Source organism: Salmo salar, chromosome ssa02 (genome assembly GCF_905237065.1).
Source record: "Salmo salar chromosome ssa02, Ssal_v3.1, whole genome shotgun sequence".
NCBI classification, from domain to species: Eukaryota; Metazoa; Chordata; class Actinopteri; order Salmoniformes; family Salmonidae; genus Salmo; species Salmo salar.
Window position 1 is genome coordinate 7,555,619 of NC_059443.1, and position 12,993 is coordinate 7,568,611.

General features: G+C 45.7%; 1 protein-coding gene across 3 annotated transcripts in view; it reads right to left on the reverse strand.

Moving 5' to 3' along the window:
• The window catches only part of LOC106591355 (neurobeachin-like protein 2), a 147,842-nt gene extending 138,922 nt beyond the window's left edge, over nt 1-8,920 (reverse strand). For all 3 annotated transcript variants that reach the window (XM_045696980.1, XM_045696978.1, XM_045696976.1), the window contains exon 1: nt 8,330-8,920. In XM_045696980.1, the coding sequence (XP_045552936.1) occupies nt 8,330-8,380 (51 nt within the window). In that variant the 5' untranslated portion in view covers nt 8,381-8,920. The remainder of the gene's footprint in view (nt 1-8,329) is intronic.
• Between the last annotated feature and the right edge of the window lie 4,073 nt (nt 8,921-12,993).

A 12,993-nucleotide genomic window follows, 5' to 3' on the forward strand; every position in this document is an offset into this window, starting at 1 on the left:
CGTAGTTTAACCAGGGCCATTCTCTATATAATACGTAGTTTAACCAGACCCCTATGGGCCATTCTCTATATAATACGTAGTTTAACCAGACCCCTATGGGCCATTCTCTATATAATACGTAGTTTAACCAGAACCCTATGGGCCATTCTCTATATAATACGTAGTTTAACCAGGGCCATTCTCTATATAATACGTAGTTTAACCAGAACCCTATGGGCCATTCTCTATATAATACGTAGTTTAACCAGACCCCTATGGGCCATTCTCTATATAATACGTAGTTTAACCAGACCCCTATGGGCCATTCTCTATATAATACGTAGTTTAACCAGACCCCTATGGGCCATTCTCTATATAATACGTAGTTTAACCAGACCCCTATGGGCCATTCTCTATATAATACGTAGTTTAACCAGACCCCTATGGGCCATTCTCTATATAATACGTAGTTTAACCAGGGCCATTCTCTATATAATACGTAGTTTAACCAGAACCCTATGGGCCATTCTCTATATAATACGTAGTTTAACCAGACCCCTATGGGCCATTCTCTATATAATACGTAGTTTAACCAGACCCCTATGGGCCATTCTCTATATAATACGTAGTTTAACCAGGGCCATTCTCCATATAATACGTAGTTTAACCAGACCCCTATGGGCCATTCTCTATATAATACGTAGTTTAACCAGACCGCTATGGGCCATTCTCTATATAATACGTAGTTTAACCAGACCCCTATGGGCCATTCTCTATATAATACGTAGTTTAACCAGGGCCATTCTCTATATAATACGTAGTTTAACCAGGGCCCTATGGGCCATTCTCTATATAATACGTAGTTTAACCAGGGCCATTCTCTATATAATACGTAGTTTAACCAGACCCCTATGGGCCATTCTCTATATAATACGTAGTTTAACCAGACCCCTATGGGCCATTCTCTATATAATACGTAGTTTAACCAGGGCCCTATGGGCCATTCTCTATATAATACGTAGTTTAACCAGACCCCTATGGGCCATGTTGGGGACACAGCCACTGCATGCACAGCGAGGTGCAGGTACATGTGCAAAGGATTGCTAAGCTTTATGTAAGCGCTGAATCTGGGTCTGATTAAGATGTGTGTAAAGAATGTATTGCACAAATCAGAGGACGCACAGCTCCAGTCACTGACGTGCCAGTGCAAGTCATATGTTCTATTCCAGATTCTGGAGACGCAGAGCGATGGCTAGGACTCATGCATTCAGCGTGTGAGCATTTTGAATACAGTCAACTCCTGACATTGAAGTGCACATCGAATGCAAGCTCAAACACTGTGTGTCCTAATGGTAGCATGTTCCCTATGTAGTGCACTACTTTTGACCAGAACCCTATGGGCCTATATACAGGATAGGGAACTATTTAGGACGCAGACATTGTCAAATACTTTCTTCAAATAGTTTCAGATGTCTTCCTGCTCCATTTGGTTCATACAGTGACACCATAGTGAGTGTCAGACACAGGTACGCAGGCAGACATCCAGTTTAAACATGATACTATAGAAGATGTTAACTTGACTTACAGGTACTGAACTAAAGAGCTAGAACAATGCATTCTCATTGAGACTATAGGAGGGACAGGTGAATGTTAAGTCACCTGTTAAGTTGTTGTAGAGTGACACCTCGTCTGTTCTTTCAGCCTACCTCATCTCAGTCCATTCACTGAGTAGAAACAGTCACAGCAGGTGATTATTACCATACAGTGTAATGTTGTGAAATCATCTGAGAGTGTGAACCCCCTTTCTGTTGTTCTATGTCGAAATGAAGGTCAATATCGTCAGTGTCGGTCCTCATTTACCTCCAGGATTTAAGTGCGACAGACTTTGAATGACATATACTGAAATGGTCAATAGGGCTCTGGTGAAAAGTAGTGCACTTTATGGGAATAGGGTGCCCTTTGGCTGTGTTCATTTCATTTACAACCACAATGTGTTGGTTGGTTTCTGTTCATTTGCAAGCCATCCTACACATGCAAAATAGTAATCTTACTACCTCGCAAAACTACCTGATGCCCAGCCTGTGTGTTGTAAAACCCTGCTGAACAGAGTAAATGCAGTCGTCTCTGTCAGTCTGAAAGGTTCATGAGGAAAGGAAGTGGCTCCATGACATCACAGTTGTCCTCCAAAATCCAGAGATATTGTGTCCCAAATGGCACCCTATTCCCTACATAGCTCACTACTTTTGACCAGAGCCCTATGGGCCCTGGTCAAAAGTAGTGCACTATATAGGGCATAGGGTGCTATTTGAGACGCACACAGAGAGACAGATCAGGAGGAAGTGGTTGACATGGTACAGCGGTGACTGTCATGACCCGATGCTAGACACAGATGGGCAGACACAACATAGCACTGAGCTCAGCAGTACACCAACTGAGACAGTGGTCAGAGAGAGAGTCCCAGAGTAAGAGAGAGGGAGAGAGACAGAGACAGAGACAGTATGGGGGCCTACACCTGTGGTGGCCAAGGTTGTCTGGAACACACTAGTCTGTTAAGTCTTGTCCAATGCCCAGTCTAGAACACACTAGTCAATAGTCTACCTTTCTCTCACACAGGTTAATCAGATCATTACTGTTGATTTGCCAGTCTAAAGAACAAGTCAAATAGGCTATGTTCATCTAACAGTAGTTGTTAGAACATCCAGTAAAGGTTTAACCTGCAGACAATGGGGTCACCATAAATACCATGAGTAATAAAGCCTCACTTAGACAAGGGTTTCCCAAACTCGGTCCTGGGGCCCCCCTGGGTGCCCGTTCTGGTTTTTGTCCTAGCGCTACACAGCTGATTCAAATAACCAACTCATCATCAAGCTTTGATTATTTGAATCAGCTGTGATGTTCTAGGGGCAAAAAAACTAAATGTGTACCCAGGGGGGGCCCAGGACCAAGTTTGGGAAACCCTGACTTAGAAGACTGATGCACCAGATAATATTCAAACACTGGCACCCACTCTGCATGCTTATTATTAAACACTTATTAAACAATGACAATGTCCCATTTCAAAACTAATGCAAACAACCAATGTGACTAGGGCTGGGACAAAAGCAGTATATAGAGATACTCAGTAGTAGAGAGGCAAGGAAACAAAATACCAAGCGGGTTTAGGAAAACAGCCGTAATGTTGGAAACAAACATCATTATGTTGTCATCCAGAGTCACATGTATTTATTTTCCAAACTACAGCACACAGTATGTTACATCCAGCAGGTTAAAGGACCAACGAGTTTGGTCTGCGTCGTGTTTACATTTTTGCCATGGAAAAAAATATTGAGATACTGGTATCGTCCCGGCCCTAAATGTGACCCCACCCAGATGTACTGTGTGTGGGCATCCAAACCAACAGCAATGGGGTTGCATCCTCAACGACACCCTATTCCCTATGCAGGCCCTGGTCAAAAGCAGTGTACTATATAGGGAATAGGGTTCCATTTGGGATGCAGCCTATGTGGGCTGTTAGTAAACCAACAGGACAGGAGGTAGGCCTAGTGAGGGGCCCTCCTCTATTAGTGAACCAACAGGACAGGAGGTAGGCCTAGTGAGGGAGGGGCCCTCCTCTGTTAGTGAACCAACAGGACAGGAGGTAGGCCTAGTGAGGGAGGGGCCCTCCACTGTTAGTGAACCAACAGGACAGGAGGTAGGCCTAGTGAGGGAGGGGCCCTCCTCTGTTAGTGAACCAACAGGACAGGAGGTAGACCTAGTGAGGGAGGGGCCCTCCTCTGTTAGTGAACCAACAGGACAGGAGGTAGGCCTAGTGAGGGAGGGGCCCTCCTCTGTTAGTGAACCAACAGGACAGGAGGTAGGCCTAGTGAGGGAGGGGCCCTCCTCTGTTAGTGAACCAACAGGACAGGAGGTAGGCCGAGTGAGGGAGGGGGCCCTCCTCTGTTAGTGAACCAACAGGACAGGAGGTAGGCCTAGTGAGGGAGGGGGCCCTCCTCTGTTAGTGAACCAACAGGACAGGAGGTAGTCCTAGTGAGGGAGGGGCCCTCCTCTGTTAGTGAACCAACAGGACAGGAGGTAGGCCTAGTGAGGGAGGGGCCCTCCTCTGTTAGTGAACCAACAGGACAGGAGGTAGGCCTAGTGAGGGAGGGGCCCTCCTCTGTTAGTGAACCAACAGGACAGGAGGTAGGCCTAGTGAGGGAGGGGCCCTCCTCTGTTAGTGAACCAACAGGACAGGAGGTAGGCCTAGTGAGGGAGGGGCCCTCCTCTGTTAGTGAACCAACAGGACAGGAGGTAGACCTAGTGAGGGAGGGGCCCTCCTCTGTTAGTGAACCAACAGGACAGGAGGTAGGCCTAGTGAGGGAGGGGCCCTCCTCTGTTAGTGAACCAACAGGACAGGAGGTAGGCCTAGTGAGGGAGGGGGCCCTCCTCTGTTAGTGAACCAACAGGACAGGAGGTAGGCCTAGTGAGGGAGGGGCCCTCCTCTGTTAGTGAACCAACAGGACAGGAGGTAGGCCTAGTGAGGGAGGGGCCCTCCACTGTTAGTGAACCAACAGGACAGGAGGTAGGCCTAGTGAGGGGAGGGGCCCTCCTCTGTTAGTGAACCAACAGGACAGGAGGTAGGCCTAGTGAGGGAGGGGCCCTCCTCTGTTAGTGAACCAACAGGACAGGAGGTAGGCCTAGTGAGGGAGGGGCCCTCCTCTGTTAGTGAACCAACAGGACAGGAGGTAGACCTAGTGAGGGGCCCTCCTCTGTTAGTGAACCAACAGGACAGGAGGTAGGCCTAGTGAGGGAGGGGCCCTCCTCTGTTAGTGAACCAACAGGACAGGAGGTAGACCTAGTGAGGGAGGGGCCCTCCTCTGTTAGTGAACCAACAGGACAGGAGGTAGGCCTAGTGAGGGAGGGGCCCTCCTCTGTTAGTGAACCAACAGGACAGGAGGTAGGCCTAGTGAGGGAGGGGCCCTCCTCTGTTAGTGAACCAACAGGACAGGAGGTAGGCCTAGTGAGGGAGGGGCCCTCCTCTGTTAGTGAACCAACAGGACAGGAGGTAGGCCTAGTGAGGGAGGGGCCCTCCTCTGTTAGTGAACCAACAGGACAGGAGGTAGGCCTAGTGAGGGAGGGGCCCTCCTCTGTTAGTGAACCAACAGGACAGGAGGTAGGCCTAGTGAGGGAGGGGCCCTCCTCTGTTAGTGAACCAACAGGACAGGAGGTAGGCCTAGTGAGGGAGGGGCCCTCCTCTGTTAGTGAACCAACAGGACAGGAGGTAGGCCTAGTGAGGGAGGGGCCCTCCTCTGTTAGTGAACCAACAGGACAGGAGGTAGGCCTAGTGAGGGAGGGGCCCTCCTCTGTTAGTGAACCAACAGGACAGGAGGTAGACCTAGTGAGGGAGGGGCCCTCCTCTGTTAGTGAACCAACAGGACAGGAGGTAGGCCTAGTGAGGGAGGGGCCCTCCTCTGTTAGTGAACCAACAGGACAGGAGGTAGGCCTAGTGAGGGAGGGGCCCTCCTCTGTTAGTGAACCAACAGGACAGGAGGTAGGCCTAGTGAGGGAGGGGCCCTCCTCTGTTAGTGAACCAACAGGACAGGAGGTAGGCCTAGTGAGGGAGGGGCCCTCCACTGTTAGTGAACCAACAGGACAGGAGGTAGGCCTAGTGAGGGAGGGGCCCTCCTCTGTTAGTGAACCAACAGGACAGGAGGTAGGCCTAGTGAGGGAGGGGCCCTCCTCTGTTAGTGAACCAACAGGACAGGAGGTAGGCCTAGTGAGGGAGGGGCCCTCCTCTGTTAGTGAACCAACAGGACAGGAGGTAGGCCTAGTGAGGGGCCCTCCTCTGTTAGTGAACCAACAGGACAGGAGGTAGGCCTAGTGAGGGAGGGGCCCTCCTCTGTTAGTGAACCAACAGGACAGGAGGTAGGCCTAGTGAGGGAGGGGCCCTCCTCTGTTAGTGAACCAACAGGACAGGAGGTAGGCCTAGTGAGGGAGGGGCCCTCCTCTGTTAGTGAACCAACAGGACAGGAGGTAGGCCTAGTGAGGGAGGGGCCCTCCTCTGTTAGTGAACCAACAGGACAGGAGGTAGGCCTAGTGAGGGAGGGGCCCTCCACTGTTAGTGAACCAACAGGACAGGAGGTAGGCCTAGTGAGGGAGGGGCCCTCCTCTGTTAGTGAACCAACAGGACAGGAGGTAGGCCTAGTGAGGGAGGGGCCCTCCTCTGTTAGTGAACCAACAGGACAGGAGGTAGGCCTAGTGAGGGAGGGGCCCTCCTCTGTTAGTGAACCAACAGGACAGGAGGTAGGCCTAGTGAGGGAGGGGCCCTCCTCTGTTAGTGAACCAACAGGACAGGAGGTAGGCCTAGTGAGGGAGGGGCCCTCCTCTGTTAGTGAACCAACAGGACAGGAGGTAGGCCTAGTGAGGGAGGGGCCCTCCTCTGTTAGTGAACCAACAGGACAGGAGGTAGGCCTAGTGAGGGAGGGGCCCTCCTCTGTTAGTGAACCAACAGGACAGGAGGTAGGCCTAGTGAGGGAGGGGCCCTCCTCTGTTAGTGAACCAACAGGACAGGAGGTAGGCCTAGTGAGGGAGGGGCCCTCCTCTGTTAGTGAACCAACAGGACAGGAGGTAGGCCTAGTGAGGGAGGGGCCCTCCTCTGTTAGTGAACCAACAGGACAGGAGGTAGGCCTAGTGAGGGAGGGGCCCTCCTCTGTTAGTGAACCAACAGGACAGGAGGTAGGCCTAGTGAGGGAGGGGCCCTCCTCTGTTAGTGAACCAACAGGACAGGAGGTAGGCCTAGTGAGGGAGGGGCCCTCTGTCTGCTCTTCTACCTGCTGAAACAGGTCCATCTGCTTTGTCTGCTGCCATGTTTAACCCCTCAATGCCTGCCAGTGCCTCAAGCTATGAGGTAGAGGGAGGAGAGGAAGAGAAAGGCCCAGGTATGGTTGCATGGGTGTAGAAGGGAATGTAACCAACTGCACCTCAAAATAGGCATATAACATAAGAGGAAAAGACTGCAGTACTCATTGCAACTTTTCCTTAGGCATTTGAAACAGATTGCAAAATCTAGTGAATAATTTAGTATCATTAATTAATTTCCAGGCAATATGTTTTCATTCAAATCAGGATTCATGAAAAAGGATGGATGACTGACCACTGCCAGTTAGTAGTAACACCCAATTCTAAAATAAACCACTCTTATAGAAATGTTTGTTATAGGCCTACCTGGGTGTAATCTGTCAGGGTTGCAATTCAGACCGCTAGTGTGTCTAGGCTATATCAAGAACACACATTTTAATTTGTCGGCACATTTCAGACAATGAGTTTTGTGATGCTGATGAAAATACTAATACTGTTGCAACAGTTGTGTTATTGTAGGCTACAATGTATCACAAGCAGGTGCTGGTGCAGTAGGCTACAAACTGATACACGCTGGCATAGCACACGGCTTACGAGTTTTGGGGAAATTTGCTTTAAAACTGCAAAATTTTCTCTCAGCCTCATGGCAAAAATGTGTAAAATACCACGACATTTGACTATAAAACGGCACATTTTTCACTATGCCCCATTGTACAGAGCTTGCGGGGCCGTGAAACTGCGCTACACCACGGCCAATACAATGTTACAAATATGTTAAGCTATGCTAAGAGCCATATCCCTGAATAAATCATCTCTGTTAAACAAATAAGAGAAGGATAACTATCTATAGGCCTACCCCAACTCCACTAAAGTGAACAACATACATGTGACAAGAAGGAACTACATTCAGGAAGTAAAGAGGCCACCTGACCAAAGATGGTGGATAAATGAAGATAGTTCACTCAGGCAGTTTACCATTGAAAAAAGAGTCAGTTCCGGTCTACTTAACGGGGTGGGTCTCACATAGACACCAATTCAGTAGCAGAGTCTGGTCTACTTAGCTCATTGCCTTTAATAGGACCAGAAAGAAACCGCGAGTGGAGTGTCTCGCTTCCTCTTCCGTCTCTGACCTTGGCAGTAGCCAGCAGGTAAAGGAACCATATGTAGAGTTGTCGACGCTAAGTTTATACTAGCATAGAATTAGAACAATGTTTAACAAAATCAGACAAACTAAACCGTAGATAGTGCTGGCATATCACGGAATAAAACTGCCTGTTTATGGACAGATGTGAAATTATGAGTCGACACGCTCAAAATACATCCTGCATGAATCCCAAATACTTCCTCATACGATTCCGCCTGCTACTGTCAGAACAACAAGCATTGGCAAATATGGTTGCCAACTGTAGCGTGCACTGCAGTCATGTTTTCCGTTGATATCTTCGAATAAAGCTTTCAAGCAAATATAGGACAATTGCAATTCAACAACAGGTGTCAGCCCCCCCATTAAACTTACCTTAGTGTAATATAAAATCCACAGCTCATTCAACCTCTCCTTCGAAGCCATTCTCCTCCGTCCTTCTGTGTATAATCCCTTGGTTTCAGTATAAATGTATCATTGTACTTTTACATTTGTTTGCAATAAGAGCGTTAAGATTGTTTCCAGAAAAAGGACGAAACATTGGTCTCTTGTAACATCTTGGCAACATAACTCGCAGTATCCAAAGTGATCGACTGACAGAATATTGTACGCTCTCCCCAAAGTTTAGCAGATTGCCAAATTAATTATAAAAGACATGGTTAAAAAAACTATCTGCCGTGGATATAATGTCAAGAGCAAGAACAGATCAGGAATTCCTGAGCAAAATAAACCCGAATGAATATGATGATCCCCCAATTACGAAGTAATTCCCACGGACACAGCAGTCAGATGGTATCTTATTATAATACGGTTTACATCTTAATATACAGTTATTCATCTCCTTCCATATGTGCAGCGAAGCGATAGGACGTTGACTCCACGCCGTTCTGTAGAAGTCTCCTAAACATCCACTTTTTGGAACGTTCAAGCAAACCCTCTGGCTTCGCGACAGACTGCGAGCGCACTGTAGTATGGACAGGTAATACTCTTAAAGATACATCCACCCTTTAAAAATGCCCATATAGAAGTTATAACTAAACATTTATACAGGACTTACAAAGGCTATAACATGTTGTATGTTATAATATTTACGTTATCAAATAGAATATGATGATGAAGCCCAAACATAATAAAACATTGGCATCTCACAAAATACATTCTTAACATCCCCATCAAACTAAACAAAGATAATAAAGAGGATCATTATCCTTCAAAAGAGAGAACAATGTGCATATTGAACTGACAGGCAATGTGGGGATTTCTGGGAAATGACAATAGTCTGTGCCAAATGTTCCCAAAGGATTTGTCCTAATTACTTGAATCAGCCTATGGTTAATTGGAATAGAGCTAGAAATCCATTTCTATGCTATAAACAGACATGTAGGGGACGTTTCCCTGACACAGATTACTCCTAATACTAGACTTAAAAGCATTTTCAATGGGGATTCTTAATTGAGCTTGGTGTTTAGTTCAGGACTAGGCTGTGCCGGGGAAACCAGCCCATAGTGTGTTTCTCTTGAGTCTTGCCCATTGCCCACTTGGCTTGTGGATCTCTCTCTCTCCTCTATAAACACAGCCATCCAACCCTCCCCATTCTACTGTTTATATCTGTCAGTAAGAAGTACAGAGCACTAAAGCCATAAAAGCAGAGGTATTAAACAAGGTATTAAACAAATATAGAACCATGACAGGTACAGGCTTACAGTGAAACATCTATTCAACAGGGAACTGTATGGTACACTGTATGGATTTCCTATACTGGATCTTGTTAATTCATGTATTTGAACAAATGAGGGGTAGAAAGACACATTAGTCTCAGAAACCAATAACTAAAATCTTGCGTAATTGCGTCATGAGAGATTGTGTGTACATAGGCTATATCATTGAAAAACAAATATGTAATTGAACATGTACAGTTAGTTGTGTATACAGAAGGGAAGAGCTTCCTTATTGTGTCAGTACAGATGGCTCCTTATTTTCTGGTTCATTAAACAAATGACAAAAGACAGACAAGCTTTTACTTTAGCCAGTCAATATTTGTAGAGTTTTTTTTACGGTCAGATTTTCAAAGAGATTTTCAAAGACTTCCTGATAATTTAACGTACCAACTCAAAGCTGTTTAGTCAAAGGTGGAGCTTCGGTGAAACCACACTGTTGAAACGGGTTGGAACTGGAAGGGATTGGGGTTGGTATCACGGGCCGGTATCCTCATGCCAATGTTATGCGATAACACTGCCTCTCAATGACCTCACACTAGTCACTCAGGGGCTCCAGAGCGGCACAGTGGTCTAAGGCACTGCATCTCAGTGCTAAAGGCGTCACTACAGACCCTGGTTCGATTCCAGGCTGTATCACAACCGGACGTGATTGGGAGTCCCATAGGGCGGCGCACAATTGGCCCAGCGTCGTCCAGGTTAGGGTTTGGCCGGGGTAGGCCGTCATTGTGAATAAGAATTTGTTCTTAACTGGCTTGCCTAGTTAAATGAATAAAAAACATTATGATAATCAATCTAATCCATCATACAGTCAATTTCCTCTGTCCCATAATCTGTATCTTTGTAGAGGAACTGTAAATTATACCCCAGAGGCTGATAATAACTGATATACATAGGATTGGATAGACAATTTATTTTGATAAAGACTCAAGATACAAATGTCTGGGTTTAGTACATTTTTTGTAAGAAGGGAAAAAAACAATATTTCTTGTATGACCAACTGACCCAATATAGTGATTGTGTGTGATGGTGAATTTTTAACACAGAGCCAACCATAGAGATCCTATTAAATGTGTATTCTAACTCCTAATTCAATGGGGAAAACACTGGTCAACAGGAGGATGGCCACAACAGAACCTCCAGGCAGGCAGCTGTAATATTGCCATGGCAATGGCCTACATTCCACACCAGGACCTACCCACTACCCAGTGCTGGCTGGGTGGCCCTCTGTGTGGCCAAGCTGGGCCTCTCTATATATGAAGGATGACTACAAAGCCACCCTCACTCACGTGCTGATTATAGACTGACAGTGCCAGAATATAATTATTTGTGTTAAGAATTCAGGAGCATAGGCTATACTGAAAAGATTTGGCATGGGTCCTCCTCAAAAGTTCTATAGCTGCACCATCGAGAGCATCCTGACAGGTTGCATCACCGCCTGGTATGGCAACTACTCGGCATCCGACTGCAAAGCGCTACAGATGGTAGTGCGTACGTCCCAGTACATCACTGGGGCCAAGCTTTGTGCCATCCAGAACCTCTATACCAGGCAGTGTCAGAGGAAGACCCTAAAAATGGTCAAGACTCCAGCCACCCGAGTCATAGACTGTTCTCTCTGCTACCACATGGCAAGTGGTACCGAAGCGTCAAATCTAGGTCCAAAAGGCTGCTTAACAGCTTCTACCCCCAAACCATAAGACTGCTAAACAGGTAATCAAATGGCTACCCAGACTATTCGCATTGACCCCCTTTTATGCTGCTGTTTATTATCTATGCATATTCACTTTATCCCTACCTACATGTACATATTTCCTCAATTACCTTGACTAACCTGTACCCCCACACATTGACTAACCTGTACCCCCACACATTGACTCGGTACCGGTACCCCCTGTATATAGCCTCTATAGTTATGTTATTGTGTTGCTTCAAAAATACAACTTTTATTGTGTTTGTATTATTATTATTATTTTTTTAAATGACTTAAAAAAATACTCTTCATTATTGCTTAAACTTATAAGTAAGCATTTCACTGTAAGGTCTACACCTGTTGTATTCGGCGCATGTGACAAATAACATTTGATTTGATTATTTGATTTTTGAGGATACTCAAAAGAACTGAAGAATCGATCACTGCGGGACTGCCTTTATTATGTCCAGAAAATGGATTTAACACCATCTGTAAATACATACTGCTTTCATTCCTTTAAATCATTTTCCAACCAGCAGCATGCAGCCTGGTCCAGGCCAATTGACGAAAGCCTCTGGATAAGTACTGAGTGATCCATAGTGTCGAAGGCTTTAGACAGGTCAATAAAAGAGGCCGCACAGTGTTTCTTCTTATCCAAACAATTAAGAAAATAATTTAAAACCAAAGAAGTAGCAAAGATGGTGCTTTAATCTGGTCTGAAACCTGACTGGTGTACATTTAGAATACATTCGCTAGTTAAAAAGGATCTAAATTGAGGGTTTTCCAAGGATTCTAGAATTTTTGCTAGGCAAGAGAGTTTGTAAATAGTTCAATAAGGATTTAGGTCACACAGATCACCACCTTTGTGAAGAGTATATGGGCCACCTTCCAGACCCGGGGGATTGTACCAGGAATAATTGTAAGGTTAAAAATAATAGTTCTTATTCTACAATCAGAGGAGCAGAAAGCTGCAACAAGAAAGGATCAAGCAAATCAGCCCCAGTGGATTTTTTTTAAACATCAATCTTGTGCAAGACGTCCTACACATCACAAGTGGAAAGCTGTTGAAATGAAAACAAAAATTCACTAGAGATTGACAGAACTTCCATCGAGCCAATTAAAGGCTGGGAGAGGGGCAGGCAGTCGACTGGTTGACCAGGGTCAACTGAACCACAACTTATTTCAAATAAAAAGCCTGCCAAGATCAAATGAAATGTTAATTTTTGCACCCCTGCATATTTGCTCAGTAAACAATGTTGTACAAGGCAACCATACAGTTTGATGTTTTATTTGCAATGAAAAACATTATATAGGCCTGATTGTTGATCATGATGTCTTGTGACATTATTGCAGGCTTTGCAGCCTTTCTAATTTGGAATAATTTTTTCCTTCTAATTTTGCTCTAGTAAATGCATAGGTTTAAAAAAATACATATTTTATAAGATATTCTGACTATATTAGTGTGTTATTATTTTGCACATCATTTAATACAGTATCCCCCAGTAGCCTGCCTATTTGCTCAGATGTTCAGGCCATGAATCGATGCGCTCAGCACTCGCTTCTAAACCTTTGAGAGTTGCTACTAGCTAGTCCTATGAATCGATTTCCGAACCACTTCAACACAACGTGAAACA